This window comes from Thunnus albacares, chromosome 21, assembly GCF_914725855.1.
Source record: "Thunnus albacares chromosome 21, fThuAlb1.1, whole genome shotgun sequence".
In the NCBI taxonomy this organism is placed as follows: Eukaryota; Metazoa; Chordata; class Actinopteri; order Scombriformes; family Scombridae; genus Thunnus; species Thunnus albacares.
Window position 1 is genome coordinate 1,381,554 of NC_058126.1, and position 15,760 is coordinate 1,397,313.

The window sequence follows — 15,760 nt, forward strand, 5'->3', positions numbered from 1 at the left end:
ATCTATATATATAATATACATATACTGTGCACGTGTGTATATATATATACATATAAAAAACTGTTTTTTTTAAATCCCCCCTTTTCAGATGAGGATTTGACACAATGGATAAGGTTTCCAACCGTTTTGGCTTTTGACGTCTTACAAAAAGCAGTGTGTAGTCGGGGTCACATTTCACATGTCTATGAGTTGTTAACAGCTCCACCAAATAGTGATTTTTCCCTCTAAACTTCTCACATGCTTTCATTTCAATAAATATTCTTGAAAAGGGGCAGACAGCGATGGCAAGTGATGCGCATTCATGGTGCTTTCAGCGGCCACAATCCATTCATTGTGAATTTGTCCCTCATTGTTCAAAATGTTTCAGGTAACTTTAAAAGAGGTTCACAGTGTTTCAAGTGTCTTAAAACAACAGTCAGGTGTCCATATGAACAGTGAAAGAGGTTTTCCTCGCTGTAATCATTCCTCCTGTTCATACTGGATATTAAAAGAACACAGAAATCAGGAAAAGAAAAAAGGAAACCACGTTTGAAGATGTCAACTAAACAATTAATCAGTAAAATAATCAGCAGATTGATCAATAATGACAGTAATCATTATTTGCAGCTCTAATATTAACACTCACCCTGCCTCAGACTGTTTCCTCCTTCTGCTCTGTTGACTTTAAAATGGAGTCTGACTGAATACTTTAACTTTATTTCCTCCCTGTTTGCTCCTCTCGCCTTCTTCTTTAATGGAAGTCACGTGTGTGTGTGTGTGTGTTCAGTAACACTATATGCCGTGTTCAGCAGCACTTGAGGTATTTCCGTCTCTTATCTGTTTCCTTTCTCTCTCACAGAGTACACAGCGTAGCAGCAGCTACTTTATGCTTCCACTCCACTACATTTCAGAGGGAAATATTGTACTTTCTACTCCACTACATTTATGTGACAGCTTTAGTTACTTTTCAGATGAAGATTTGGCACAATGGATAATATAACAAGCTTTTAAAATACAACACATTGTTAAAGATGAAACCAGTGGTTTCCAACCTTTTTGGCTTTTGACGTCTTACAAAAAGCAGTGTGTAGTCGGGGTCACATTTCACATGTCTATGAGTTGTTAACAGCTCCACCAAATAGTGATTTTTCCCTCTAAACTTCTCACATGCTTTCATTTCAATAAATGTTCAAATGATCCAATATTTCAGCAAAAATCAAAGATTAGAGATTAAGTTCAAAAACCAGAGGGACCGAACCACTACTCTTACTTCAATACTTTAACTACATCAAGCAAAAGTCTGAAATTGTGCATATCGTTAGTTGTTACTGATTTATGATGAATATCATCATTCATCCTGTTACAGTGGTAGAAGAAGTATTCAGATCCTGCACTGCTGTAAAAATCTGACTGGTCTGATGGTAAAAGGCAGTCAGTTCAGATGGTGTCATGTTACTCTTCAGGATGTGCTCACACTCTGTATGTATAGGCTGTAATGTTTCAGTACATCAGTCTGAGTATAAATATACTGTTGCAATGTTGTCCAGTAACCTGATGTTTTTGTTTAGTACTTGATCTAATAAAAACAATAATAAAGACTTGAGGCCTGCAGAAATGTAATGCTTTGTGTGGGTCATGGACAGAGTAACCTGATTAACAAATTAACCCGATTAACCCTAAAACATCCACATGTAAATTCACATGTGAACTTTGATATGGTGCCCCTCTACAAGATTAGATTAGATTATTCATTTCAAACATGTTAAAATAACCAAATTAAATATATAGCCAGTGAAACAAAACAAAACAAAAAACATAAATAATAGCAAACTTTCAGTAAGCAACACAAATAATAACCTTTCAATGTTTGAAAAAGGGTGTAGGATGAAGTAAAGAACTTTTCTAGCCCTACCCCTTTTTTATACTTTATTGATCAAATCAAAGCCAAAAACATTTAAAACAACACAAGAGAATAAAATAACTTGCATAGAAACAATAACAACAAACAAAAACAACACAAGTCAAAAAGACACTCTGTACCAAATCGTATTATTCCACCTCTTTGTTCATCCATTCTATATTTGTTCAATGTTATTTTTAAAGATTAGTTTAAACTTACTTAATGTCCTACATGTTGTCATTTCTTCACTGCAGTTGTTATAGATTAACTCTCTTTGTTGTGACACAATGAAGTTTTGTATTTGTCCTCACTAAATGTTTTTTGAACACACATTTTCCTCTGAAATCATATTTACTTTCCCTCATTTGAAACAACCTTTGGATAATGTTTGTTTGGTAACTGTTGATTTTTTACTCTGTACATTATTTGAATAGTTTTGTTAATCAACCAGGTCCTTAAATTTTGGTGCATTTAGTTTGATGAAGAGTGGATTTGTTGGTTCGCTGTAAGTGGTTTTATTTACGATTCTTATGGCTCTTTTTTGGAGGATGAAGATTGGATCTGTGTTTGTTTTGTATGTGTTCCCCCACATTTCCACACTGTTGGTAATGTATGGGAGTATGAAGGAACAGTACAAACTGCATAGTGATGGTTGATTTAGGAGATCTTTGACTTTATATAATATTGCAGTTGACTTTGATAGTTTTGCTTTAATATAATTTATGTGTGGCTTCCAACATAATCTATTGTCTATTATTACTCCAAGAAATTAGATTTCAGACACTCTATCGATTTTTACATCATTTATCATGAGTTTCTTGCATGAGTTAGCTGAACAATTCCCAAATATTATAAATTTTATTTTGCTTAAATTTAGTGTTATTTTATTTGAATCAAACCAACTCTTCAATTCCTTCAATTAATTTCCTACTGTATCCAACAGTTGCTGTTATCCCCACAGCAGAGTAAATTTGTGTCATTCGCAAATAAAATTTTTTTAGTGTTCTGGAAACTTCACATATATAATTAATTTACAAAATAAACAGCAATGGTGCCAACACTGAGCCTTGGGGCACCCCACACTTAAACTTAGTAGTTGTGATTTAACATGATTAATTTGCACATATTGATTACTATTTTCTAGGTAACTGATTGGCCAAGAAAGTGCTACTCCTCTGATTCCATATTTTTGAAGTTTCATTAATAATAAGTTGTAGTCAACTGTATTAATACTTTTTTTTCAGATCTATTTTCTATAGCAGTTTTTATCGCCTCCACAAATTCCATGAGTGCATATGAAGTTGTCCTCTTGTTTCTAAATCCTTATTGTTGATCACACAGTATATTATGTTTTGTGATGAAGTCGTCTAATCTCGATTAGAATATTTTTTCCAGAATTTTAGAGAATTGTGAAAGCAATGAAACAGGTCTGTTGCCGTTTTCATTTTACTTGGAAAAACGTTGGTTTTTCAGAGACTGACTGTATATGTATGTAATGGGTTTCACCTCACAGTCAATTATACTTTTGACCAACGACATATCAATGTCATTCCAGTCTGTCTGACTTCTTACTCTGAAATCCTTTAACAATGATTATAATTTCTTTTTCATCTATTCCCTTTAAAAACATTGATTCTTTTACATGTACATTTTTACTTTCCAAACACCAACCAAATAATCGTTAAATTCATTGCAACTAAGGTCATATCATTAATAGTTTTATTGATCTTCATTAGGAAGTGGTGTGGGTATCCTGTTTTCCTAGTTCTATTTCTAATAATGTTATTCAGTACTTTCCATGTATTTTTATATTATTTTTGTTGTCCTCTAGTAAATTATTGTAATAATCCCTTTTACTGCTTCTCATAATTCTTGTCAGTTTGTTTTTATATGTCTTATATTTGTGTCCCACTTCTTTTGTTCTCTTCTTTAAAAAGTCATTCTATAATACATTTTTCTTCTTACATGCATTTAATATTCCTTTAGTTAGCCAAGGCTTTTCAGCAGCTTTATGTTTTACTACTGTCATTACTAGAGGACAGTTTTTGTCATTCAGAGTGGTTGTTATGGACAAAAATGTGCTTCATCTACATCTTCCACATAGACTTTGTTCCAATCTTGTATCATCAGATCTTTTTTTTTAAATGATTAATTGCACCTTCGGTTTTTTGTCTAATTATCTTATAAGTTGTCACATCTTTACTTGTCCTTGTACAGCTCTGAATGACTGCAAACACCAGAAGATGGTCACTTGTGTCATTTATGATTAGTCCACTTATTACTTTCATGTAAATTACATTAGTAAATATATCATCAATTAATGTAGCACTGTGTGTTGTTATTCTGGATGGGTATGTAATTGAAGGGTATAGGCTCATACTCTACATTGATGAATTCTGTAGTGGTATTATGTTCTAGTGGGTTGAATAAATCAATATTGAAGTCCCGCAAACAAAAAGCATTTTCTTGTTATTTATGTTCTCACACATCCCCGACAGATTATCCCTAATTGTATCAATACATGATCCTGGAGTTCTGTATACACAACTTATTAGTATGTTTTCTGATTTCTCTGTTTCTATTCCCACTGTGGTGCATTCCATGATATTTTCTACCACTTGTGACATGCTTTTGATGGATTTACTTTTATAGTTTTTGTTGACATATAAGGCAGCTCCTCCACAATTTTTTGATTTTGATTTGTAAAATACATCTCATATCCCTCAATGTCTACCATGGCAGTTTCTTCCTCAGTAAGCCAAGTCTCAGAGATTGCTATTGCAGTGAATTGCCTGTTCAGTTGTGTTAGACAATGTTTGAAAGGTTTGAATTCAGGCTCCTACTATTGAAATGTATGATAGATATTACTCTATTCATCTCTAAATTTCTGTTACACTGTTCTTCAGTATCATATTCGCAATGGCTTTGTGTGTTGATGTGTAGAAATTGTTCTCAGGATCAATATCATTTTCCATGTCATGTCCTTTATGTTCAGTGAATTCAAAGGTTTTCAGTCCAAGTGTTTCATATTCAGATATCAGTTCTTGTTGTTGATCAGTATCTCCAGTTGGAGATAAATGACATTTGTCATAGCTTGTCATTGGTTTTGATTGTCATGGTTTGCAGATTTATTACCTTTACTGATCTCCCATCGGTTGTCATCTCTGATGCTTATCCAGCTCTGCAATGTCTTTGATGGCCAGCACTTTCACCTCCTCTGGTGGTCCATTTAGTTATATGTGTACTTTACAGTTTGATGTCCATGTTGATTGAATCCTGTTTTGTTTCCTCAAGATACATGTCTGTCTGGCGAAGTCAGCATTTTTCCTTGTCTGGTTCTCGTTGATATACACATTGGTTCCCTTCAGCTTTCTCACCTGCTTGAGCAGTGCTGTCTCTTGTTTTCTGCTTACAAAGCAAATTATTATGGCTGGTTCAGATCAGGCTCGATGGGCTCTCCATCCGCCGCCACAGCCCTGGCGTATGACTAGGGCCTGGTTTCCAAACTGCTAACAATAAGGCAATTCATCCTGGAGTATTGTTCCATGTCTGCCACATGGCCCCCAGACATGGTTATTGATTTTATCCTTTTCAATATTTTGTTTTTTTAGTTCCTTTATTTCTCCCATCAAGTCCGTGATCAGTTTCTGTTGTTTTGAGATATTTACAATCTCTTCCGACACTGGAAAAAACAACCTGATTGTGACTCAGAAGCAAGTGTGGAGTAAATTCTGTAGGCTCCACCAATCCAGAGTGCTGCTCTTTGACAATGACCTGCTCACCTGTTCAATCCCCACTTTTTATGCAGATTTCTCAAGAGTTGGTGGAGCCCAAAGAGCTGAAAGGTGAGTGAATATTGAACATATATTCATCTGATGGACACAAACTATACTCCAGTGGGATGATCATGTTGATGTGGAGTTTAAAAGCTGGATTCAAATGTCTAAGCTTCTACATAAATGCTGATACTGACAGATCTATGATGAGCCTTTATCAGCTGATAGCATCAGACATGTCACAGCTAAAGCATGTGTGGGTTTGGACTGCTCCAATGTGCTTGAAACAAATTTAAATGATTGACAAACATATAAATAATAACCATTTCATATCAGCAGAAAACATGAATTCATTGGATTTCTTTAAACTAACAAACTGCCAAAGTTTGACTGGATTTGTGTTTTTCAAATGATAAGAATGATGAAGTTATGAAAACACTGAAAAACCAGCTGGGCTGAGTTTTTGATTTATTTGTTAATTCTTTGGGCTTTTAAATCCTCTTTTTTTACTGTATGTTTTCTTTAAAGATCCTGTATATTTTACTGTTTTATTTAAACAATATATGATTTTAACAGCTCTTTTTAATGTACTCAAATAAAGTCTAGATATATGTTAAACAGATGGTAAAACTGAGGGAATCATTGGGAATGTGTGTCAAACTTTTCACCACTGACCAGAAGACATGAAAACTTTTCCAACTCAGTCTTAAAATGAAACTGTTGAAAGGAGACTTGTAGGTTTTCTGCTCAGCAGCTGGATGCTGTTGGTGGTTTTGTTATGAGGAGAGCTGTTAATGATGTACATGGAGCAAGAGGAAGAACATTTATTCCTTCAGTTGTTCTCAGTATCAATGGTTTCTTTGTATCTTGAGATCTTTTGATGCTGACTGGATTAAAACCTGCACTGATTGCAATTGAAAGTTCTCATCACCTGAAAATAATGAACAGCCACAGTGGTGATGATTTGAGACATAAATGTGATTTATTAAACCTTAAAGTTCCAAAATTACACATAATCAGTAATCTCACAGTGTTGTGAGTTTTAAGATTCTTACAAAATGTTTAACAATAGAGAAACACCTGAGAACTGAAGATGTTGGTGGGAGACTTTCTGTTACTGTAATTTCAGCTCTTTTGAAAGACACCGATCCACCTCACAGAGAGCATCGATCAGAGCTGAACTGGCTTCTGTTCCTTTTCTTCGCACCATGTCGATCACCAGTCGTGCTTTATCTGCTCTGTTCGGTGTTCCGGCAAACTCCATTTCATCATCATTTATGATCTCACGATCCAGGAGTTTATCCAGCAGCTTGCGTAGATTAGGTTCAGACACTCTGGCAATAAACTGTTCCCGAACAGACTTCAGCTTCTCGTCTGCGGGGACACTCTGAGTCTCTGCCGGACCAGGACCTGGAAGATGAAGAAGTACTGTGTTCAGTAACCAGCTGAGAGCTCGTAGACAAGGCAGCAGCAGGAGCTCTGATTTAGAGCTGAAACTGACGATTATTTTCATTACTGATTATTTTCTCAATGCCAAAAAGCGTCCATCCCAGTTTAAGGCGACATCTTGAAATGTTTTGTTTTGTCTAAAACCCAAAGTTATTCAATTTACAATTAGTTTACATTAGAGAAGCAGAAACTAGGTAATGTTTGGCTTTTTTTGATCGAAAAATGTCTTAATAAATTGTGATTAATTTTCTGTCCATTAACTCATTCATTAATTGATAAGTGGTTTCAGCTCTACATTGTTATGTGTTGTTTAATTGGTGTGTTGGTTGTAAAAAAAAAACATTAATTAGCTGCATGAAGCCACTGTCACTGACAACTTAATGTTTTATTCATTTAATAAATATGCTTTTTTCTGATTTTTCTCCCTGACGCTGCAGCTTTTGTTCATCAGTGATGTTCTGTCTCCATCTAGAGGTTGAAACAAAGAACAACACTCTGACCTGCTGACAGTCTGTCCTTTGTTTTTAATCCTGTTACGCATTGTTTTATTTTTCTTTTCTCCTATCTTCATCTGACATCAGACCACATCATCTTCTGTCTGTATAAGTTCAGAATAAATTCATGTAAATGTGTCTCAGATGTTGAGAGCAGCTCTCAGCTCTGAAGAACATCAGCAGTCTGTATGTTACTTTGTGATTTAGTCACATAAAGTTCTCTGACCTCAGGAAGAAAAGTCAAAATGTTTTTAGTCATGTTAGCAGCTTTATGGGTGTCAGTCTGTCTGTCCAGACTGAAATATCAACTATTAGATGGATTGTCTTAGAAGATAACTCCTACTGACTTTAGTGATCATCAATCCTCTCCTCCTCATCAGGTTTGTGGTTCAGACTTTTGTAACAATATGCTACAAAAATATTTTTTGAAGCTTGAAGACGATTCACAATTTAACTGATTTTTTTCTGTATAAATTAAAATGACTTTTTCTCAAAATGATGCAAGACTGCAACAAGATTGAAACATAATATTTTTTAGGACTTTGTCTGCAAGACAGCTGAACAAAAATAACAAAAACCCACACTTCCTGTTTCACTAAGTCACTCCAATCTGCTCCAAAAACTGCTTCAGTAAAGTTTGGATTTTCAACAAAGCTGCAACATGCAAACTCAGTGGGACTCACAAATGACCTGCAATTCATGAGCAAAGATTACTGGTGAAATGTGACTTTGATAACATGAAACTGTAACACAGGTCTCAGTAATGACTATCATTACATCTAAAATCATGAAACATTTCAAACTGTTATGATGTGATATAAAAGCATTTCTCTGACTGATGTGATGTCATGTTTGTCTCTTCCTGTGACTGACCTTCTGCTCCTGAGCTGATGTTTGGCAGCTTCGTCACCAGATCATTTCTGTTGATCTTCTTTAAAACGCTCTTCATCACCCTCACAGCTCGATCAAGTTGATATTTCTGCACCATCAGATCCACAGTGTCCTGCCTGTCTGCCTTCGCCAGCTGGTTTGCTTTGATGGGTTCAATGTCATCTGCCTTTTCAATCTTCAGGTGCCATTTTAATTTCTTGAATTCATCATCTACTAAATCATCCAGAAGGTCGACGAGGTCCTCCTCCGTCATCTTGGCTCTCTGGTAAAATCAGAGAACATTGAAGGACAGTTATACAACAGTTATGTTTCTGTCTGTTGGTGTTTCTACTGGATCTTTTTCTACTGTTCTGGAACTTTCTATCATGTCACAGTCTTCCTCAGCAGATGGAGTTTGCACAGTTGTCATGGAAATGTAGATGTTCAAATATTTTACAGGCTTATAAATTAATAAAAGTGATACAATAGTTGACAAAATAATCTCCATGACAGGTCCAGTTAGTCTTCTGCTTTCAGTCCAACCTGTTTGTTGTGGTTCAGTGAGCTTTTGTGTCTTTATGTGTTTGTTTTGGTTTGTTGAAACTGCGGTGAAAATTGTCAACTGAGAGCGCTCTTGTCTTCAAAATTTAAAGGACTGTTAAATCCATCTGCTGAATGCAAAACTGTCAATGAAGACATCTAAGTGATTTGTAAGCCAAACAGTTCCCCAATAAAGAGTGAAAGTGAAACATGGTGACTATCCTCCTGTAATATCAACCTTTTTCATCCTGTTTCGTTCTTCCTATCTGTCTCTAGTTATGATGAATCACGTCCTGACTAATGATGCTGATGTAAGTTATTTCTCTTTGAACTCTTTGTGACACCAGAGAAGATCAATAAACTAAGCAGGTACAGTCTGTGATTTTGATGATTGAGTAAAGAGTCTCCAGAACATTTGGAACATTTTCTGTTCTGCAAATAAGAGTTTCTTTGTGTCAGAACTGGACCTTTAATTTCTAACAATGCATCAAAACAATGGAGAAAAACTGTATGTAGCATAAAATAGAAATAGTTAAGCACAGAACAAGTATCTCTGTTTTTTTGTACTTAAGAACAATACTAAATGTTCTTCCACTGCTGCCACACCTTCAAACCGTCTATCGGGGTATGTTGTCTGACTGGTCTGATAGTAAAAGACAGTCTTCTTATCAGTCTACACTACTTTAACTAGAACCATGTGTGTTTTCCAGATACCACAAAGATAGACTTTGATTCTAGTTTAAATCCAACAAACAGACATCAGTCTTACACCAAACGAATTTTATAACGATTTAACTGTTGCAGACAGATTTCCAATGTCGGAATATTTTTTTTTGTTAGAGTTGTGAAGCTCCCGTCATCTCAGTCGTTTGGTGTAAGGTCATAAAACTCAGTCCGAGCTGTCTTAAGTCACTGACATTTCGATAAAATAAAACATGTTTAATATTATCTGACGTCTTTAGTCTTGGCTCTTGCAAATAGTGAAGTTCAATGAAATAAACATTGTCAACAACCAATATTTGCGCCATCTCCTGCACCAAACCGGAAACAGCAAACAGGGTGTTACTGTAACGGCCGAAAAAACTCCTCAAATACCGTCTCACACAAACACTATAGACGGTGAGCTAACAATGTTATGAGTCAGTGTTTAATTCGGCTTGTATCTGATCCACCAACCAGCTCGTATTTTAGTGAGAAATGTATTTTTTGGAACGGTTCGCCTCTCATTTCCACCGTCTTCTCCCGCTAAAATGGCGCAGCTAACCAACGGAGGCTGGGGCGAGTTGAGGCGACAAAATCCAAAATGTTAAGTTTGTATAGAAATACAGTTCATCTTTATGGATTATATTGATGCCGAATTGACAAGAAGACTGTCGACATATGATGCCTTTTATGTTGTGTTTCTAGAGTCGTGTGTTTTTGCGGACACGTAAGGAATTATTAATATGTCATATTTCTTAAAGAGAGTTTGGTGTAATATTGTCCCCGGAGAGCGCAAGGAGCTTCAGATGAATTCAAACCGCTTAACACCACCACAGAAACACCAGGTAACTGCTAAAATACGATAACTTTGTCTGACGTTGACTGCTGTTAGTTATTGGTTTGATTAATGGTTAAATAATGTGTTTTTATTGATTACTGACGGTGGCTGATTGTACTCAGTTTCTAACGGTGGTCTGCAGTAAATTGTCTTCCTTTGTTTGCATGTTTTTAAACTACTTTCCTAATGAAACATGATGTGATAGTTATCAATGACTCCTGATGAAAATTAAAAAGCTCAGTATTCTTTTTGCCCTTTAGTTTCCCTTTTTATAAATTCACATTAATATTTATTCACCCAGAAAAAAAATCTCTGTATAATATGAGCTCCTCTCTGTATTTACAGCTTTTCACACATGATTTCAGGCCAGTTGGAGGAATTAAACCTGACTTTCTGCCTTTGTATAATTGTCCAGGCTGCTGCTGTTTATACTGTATTTCATTTAGTTTTTAAACAGAAATCCTCCAACATCCATCAGCTGAATGATGTGTCCATCCAATATTTACTGGTTGAAGTGGTTTCTGTGGGCAGCTGTATAGACTGTGTAGCTGTTTAGGACAAGTACAGTACAGGACGACCTTTTGAAATGTGATTGGCTTCACTGATATGATCTAAGAAACGTTAACCCAAATATATTTTTAAAAAAAGTGAAAATGAGTTAATAACAGGAACAATCAGCGTCTTGTGTCTGTTGTTTCTCTTCACAGTTGTTGTTGTTCAGTTATAACTGAATGACTTGAGTCATTTACATTTCCTTTTATGGCTGTTATTTTTTTCAGAACAAACCACTGCACACACGAAGGCAGCTTCTGTTTCTGCTCTTGTAAATTTCTTGTAAATTTCAGGATAGGAAATAATCTCAAAGGGAATCTAGTTGTAGTCTTGTAAATAGTGACCCTGCAAGATCCCCAGTCTTTGCAAAATCTTAGTGTGTGACTGAAAACTCTGTGACTTCAGACACATTGTCTTTAGATGTGAGAAGGTCTCAAACTTAAGTCTTTTAAAAGTTTTTTCAAAGTCTTCTAGTGTAAGCTTGACATTAACTGTGACTTCTCTTTACTTTAACTGCAGCAGTGTGTCACGTTACATCACTGAAAGTATGCAGAAACCAGGAAAAGAACAAAGGAAACAACTTTGAAGACGTCAAAACACTGTGATTTCATATTTAATTGCTTAGTTGACACAATTTTCAACTAAACAATTAATCAGTAAATAATCAGCAGATTGATCAATAATGACAGTGATTATTATTTGCAGCTCTGATATTAACACTCACCCTGTCTCAGACTGTTTTCCTCCTTCTGATCTGTTGACTTTAAAATGGAGTCTGACTGAATACTTTAACTTTCACTTCCTATCTGTTTGCTCCTCCTGCCTTTTTCCGTACTGGAAGTCACGTGTGTGTGTGTGTTCATCAACTAGAGAGGGGGCAGCTTTGCTTGGACTTGCAGGTGTTTGACCAAACCTGCATAATTTGGCCTCTGTTGGCGTCCTTCCATCTTCTACATCTGGTAAAGTTCTGCTAATCACCGTCTAAAATTGCTCTGAACTTTACAGAATCACTTCACCGCTCAACAGTTTGACTTCCTCATTTTACCAAAAAATCAAAAAAAGTCCATTAAATCTGTGTTCTGTATCGACAGATGAAGTCAAACACTCCACCACTACTGTCCACAGAGACCAAACCAGACCAGCTGAAAGTGAAGTAATTATCATAGTAATACTACTACAATTACTACTACTACTACTACTACTACTACTAATAATAATAATAATAATAATGATAATAATAATATGTCAACAATGTTCCTCCATCAACAGTATTTATTTAAGTATTGATATAAATTTAATTACATTCCTTCAGAATAAAAACATACTTTCTTCTATTTTGGACATTATTGTAATTTTTATCTACATGAATAACTTCTTATAACTTCGTCTTAACTGTATGAGATTATTGCCATAAATACATTATAATTGTAATTCAAAGCAGTTTCTCGTAGTACTACTGCTCGTAGTTCCATATTAAAGTACATGCGTTTAAGGTGTTGTGTCAACTTAAATTGCTGCCACATTTTCTGGAGATCCCCTCTGGTTTGTAGAAATAGAGGTATGTGTGTGAAAGAGAAAGAGATAATATATGAAGAGGAACTATCACTCTGTCTTAATTTGTGTCCATAAATTCATGTTTTCTTAACGTCTCCTTTTAAACGCAAAACACAGAATAATAGTCAGAGCATTTCCTTATTGCTGAAACACTTCAGATCAGCAGAGTAAACTACTGAGTGTGTGTTATAATGGCAGTAGTGGATCAAGGAGTGATTTTGGACACAGTGGGGACATGAGGAGTCTCCTAATGAACCTTTGAACAGTTGTTAAAGTCATAAACTAAAGATCCTGATAAGACGTGACAAGGTTAATGTTTAACTCCAACATTTGGACAGTTGATATCTCGCTCAACTACCAACGTAACTTGACTACAAGCTAACCAAACCTAATTAATTTTCTAAGTTATGTTAGCTGACAGCTAACGTAGCTAATGACTAGCTAAACCCTGTTATCTTACTGAGTGTAGGTGGCTAACAGCTATCAGACAATTAGACTCAACAACATGAACACAGTGAGGCTTACTAGAGAGCGAAATCTAACGCTACATTTTACATCTAACCAGAACTGCTCCAAAACACCTCCCTGATATTCATTGTTAACATCTGTAGGAGGACAACTGCTTGTTCTTTAATTCTGTTAACTAATCTTTGATTCTTAAGGAAAATAAGAGACAGACTCCCTGGATTCTTAAGTTTGTAAGAGCAGACCCTCGGCCTGCAGAACTGACCTTTCTAACTCTCTAAGTGGGGGTTGATCAGTGATACCAGGGGCGTCGCAGTTGTGGGTGTTATGGGTGTTGTGACACCCGCACTTCCACAGAAACATAATCCCCCCCACTTTTTCCTGAGGTAGTCATTGATGAAACGAAACTGAGTTTCCCATACATGAAAAACCTACTGGTCAAGTTAGATTAATTGAAGAGCCATCCAGCCAATCACAACCATTTGACCAACCCACCAGGTCAGGGAGGAGTAAACAGTTGAAGTATTTTTATATAGTAAAGTTACGTTTATGCATTCAGCAGCAGTGCTTCTGTTACTCTGCAGCTGGCTGTGATAACAGATCAGAGGTATGAAACAGCTATTTAACTAGTTAGTAATGTAGAATTTTCTTTTGTAACTTTGTCTTGTTATGTGATGTGTCAGCTCAGCTAACATCATTGAACATAAATGAAATAGGCTATCCTAAATGTAAGCCAGGTGGCAAATTTGGTTTTTAAAGTCACTTCTACTGTCGTTTTTAAATAGTCATAGACAAAGGTGAGCATTCATATTTAAGATGTGTGACATCTGTCTGCCTTATGGTAAAGTCTTAATGACCAAATTAATGTTTATTAGCATGCTAATCGCTAATTAGCCACCATGCTTTGGCAAGAATATGTACAAGTTCCCTCTGTGTCCAAAATGTAAACTCACATAGTTTATGCTGTTTTAAGCTAAATGTCAAAGGAATATGTTGCTTTAGACGTCATAGTTTTACTCCTGATGTCAGGGAGTAATGTGTGTTTTGCATTTAATATAAGTGAGAATGAGCTATAGCTTGTACTGTGTATTAAAGCTAGACCACAGTAATAATACTATTTATAATTGAGCTTAAAAGGGTTCAGATGGTTGTAGCTGTGGTTTGTGAGAGCTTGCTCATTCTCTGCACTCACTAGCTTCAGCCTGAAGACAGTTTAGGTCGCACTAGTCCATGGACTCAGAAATGACTCTTTACTCATACTGATTTGTTACCAGGTTTCAATTTGTTTTGCATCTATAACTATCCATTTCATTTTAATGGAAGTGTAAGTTTCCTTTCATTTCATGTCTATAAGGTATGTAAGGAAGTAGATAAAGATACTCTGTGATTATCTTAAGCATAATAAGGATAACTATGCTCCAGTGCAGCAATTCATACAAATAACTGGATGTAAGTAGTAAACTGCTACCAGACCCTAAATAAATTCTCCTGAGTTGTTACACTCATATAGTCTCAGTAACTATTTATGATAAGCTGAAGTGGTTACAACTACAGTAGTAGAAAACATTGTTGAAATCATCATCAATCATTTTGATTTTGCATGTTGAGACAGGAACAGGGCTCGAAGGTGGGGGGTTGCTGTGCTCATGTTCCACTTCTAGAACCCCCACACTTTAAAAATCGCTGCTCCACCCCTGAGTGATGCTCAACAGACTCAGAAAGACCTCCTAAGAAACCATTACGTTGACAACCATAAGTTGAATCATGACACAAACTAAAAGCATGATCTGACCCTAAAGGCCACTTGGATCGGAGAAAAACAACTCCCACCTTAGAGGGAAGACAGACTCTTATCAACAAAGCCATAAATCTAACCCACATTCCTGAGGACTATGGGAAGGCTCCCTGCAAATCTGACGCAAACCTGAAATTCATGTGAATTAAATGTCTGATCATTATACAACTTATATCATGTTATTTGTCATGTAAATACAAGAAGAATGGTATAACTTTCATATGTGTTGACTATCTACTAAAGAGATATAAGACTTGGATTTTATTAACCTTTTATACTAAGAGGTAACAATACTGCTCCTCTATTGACAAGAGTTAAATTCCCTTATGTGAACGGTCAATGATTGTTTGATAACTATGTATTTGTATTTTAAGTGTTTAACTTGTGATCTATTAACCTCATAGACGATCATACTCTAGTAGTTAAATTAGACAAGTAGTTGTGTTGAAAGAATGAAGTTTCTAAATAATAGGAATGTAAAGATAATATTTCAAGGATATGAGTTTAAAGTTTTCTCTTATTGTTAAACAATAGTCACAGTGAATGCTTTTATATTATGAAGTAAGAGTTTAGCAACTTATATTTAAATATGTTTCTAAAGTAATCTTATCACATAAGTGTTGCATAACTTTATTTCTTTTCACTATAGTATTAAACTTTATTTCAGTAGATGGTTTAAGATGTGTAGATAGTTTGAGAAAGTTGAATCAATGCAGGTTGTATGTTTAAACATCATGAAGTGTTAATATGAAGGTTAATGTTCGTTATTAGAAGAACTGACTTATCATGAATCATGTAAACTGTTTAACTGTTTCTTGAATGGTTTTACAAATATGAAACAAGCTG

At 35.5% G+C, this 15,760-nt stretch overlaps 1 protein-coding gene across 1 annotated transcript; it reads right to left on the reverse strand.

Moving 5' to 3' along the window:
- Positions 1-6,615: 6,615 nt before the first annotated feature.
- On the reverse strand, positions 6,616-11,918 carry LOC122972283 (caspase b-like). Its single transcript, XM_044339286.1, has 3 exons — positions 11,825-11,918; positions 8,472-8,751; positions 6,616-7,065 (listed from the first exon to the last, which is right to left on the reverse strand). Exons 2-3 carry the CDS (start codon positions 8,740-8,742, stop codon positions 6,770-6,772), a joined length of 567 nt encoding a protein of 188 aa, XP_044195221.1. The 5' UTR covers positions 8,743-8,751; positions 11,825-11,918; the 3' UTR covers positions 6,616-6,769.
- Positions 11,919-15,760: the final 3,842 nt, after the last annotated feature.

Coding starts and splice junctions, on each gene's coding strand:
- LOC122972283 (XM_044339286.1), bottom strand. CDS start 8,742: ATGACGGAGGAGGACCTCGTCGACCTTCTGGATGATTTAGTAGATGAT. Junction 7,066..8,471: donor CATCAGCTCAGGAGCAGAAG/GTCAGTCACAGG, acceptor TTCATCTTCCAG/GTCCTGGTCCGGCAGAGACT.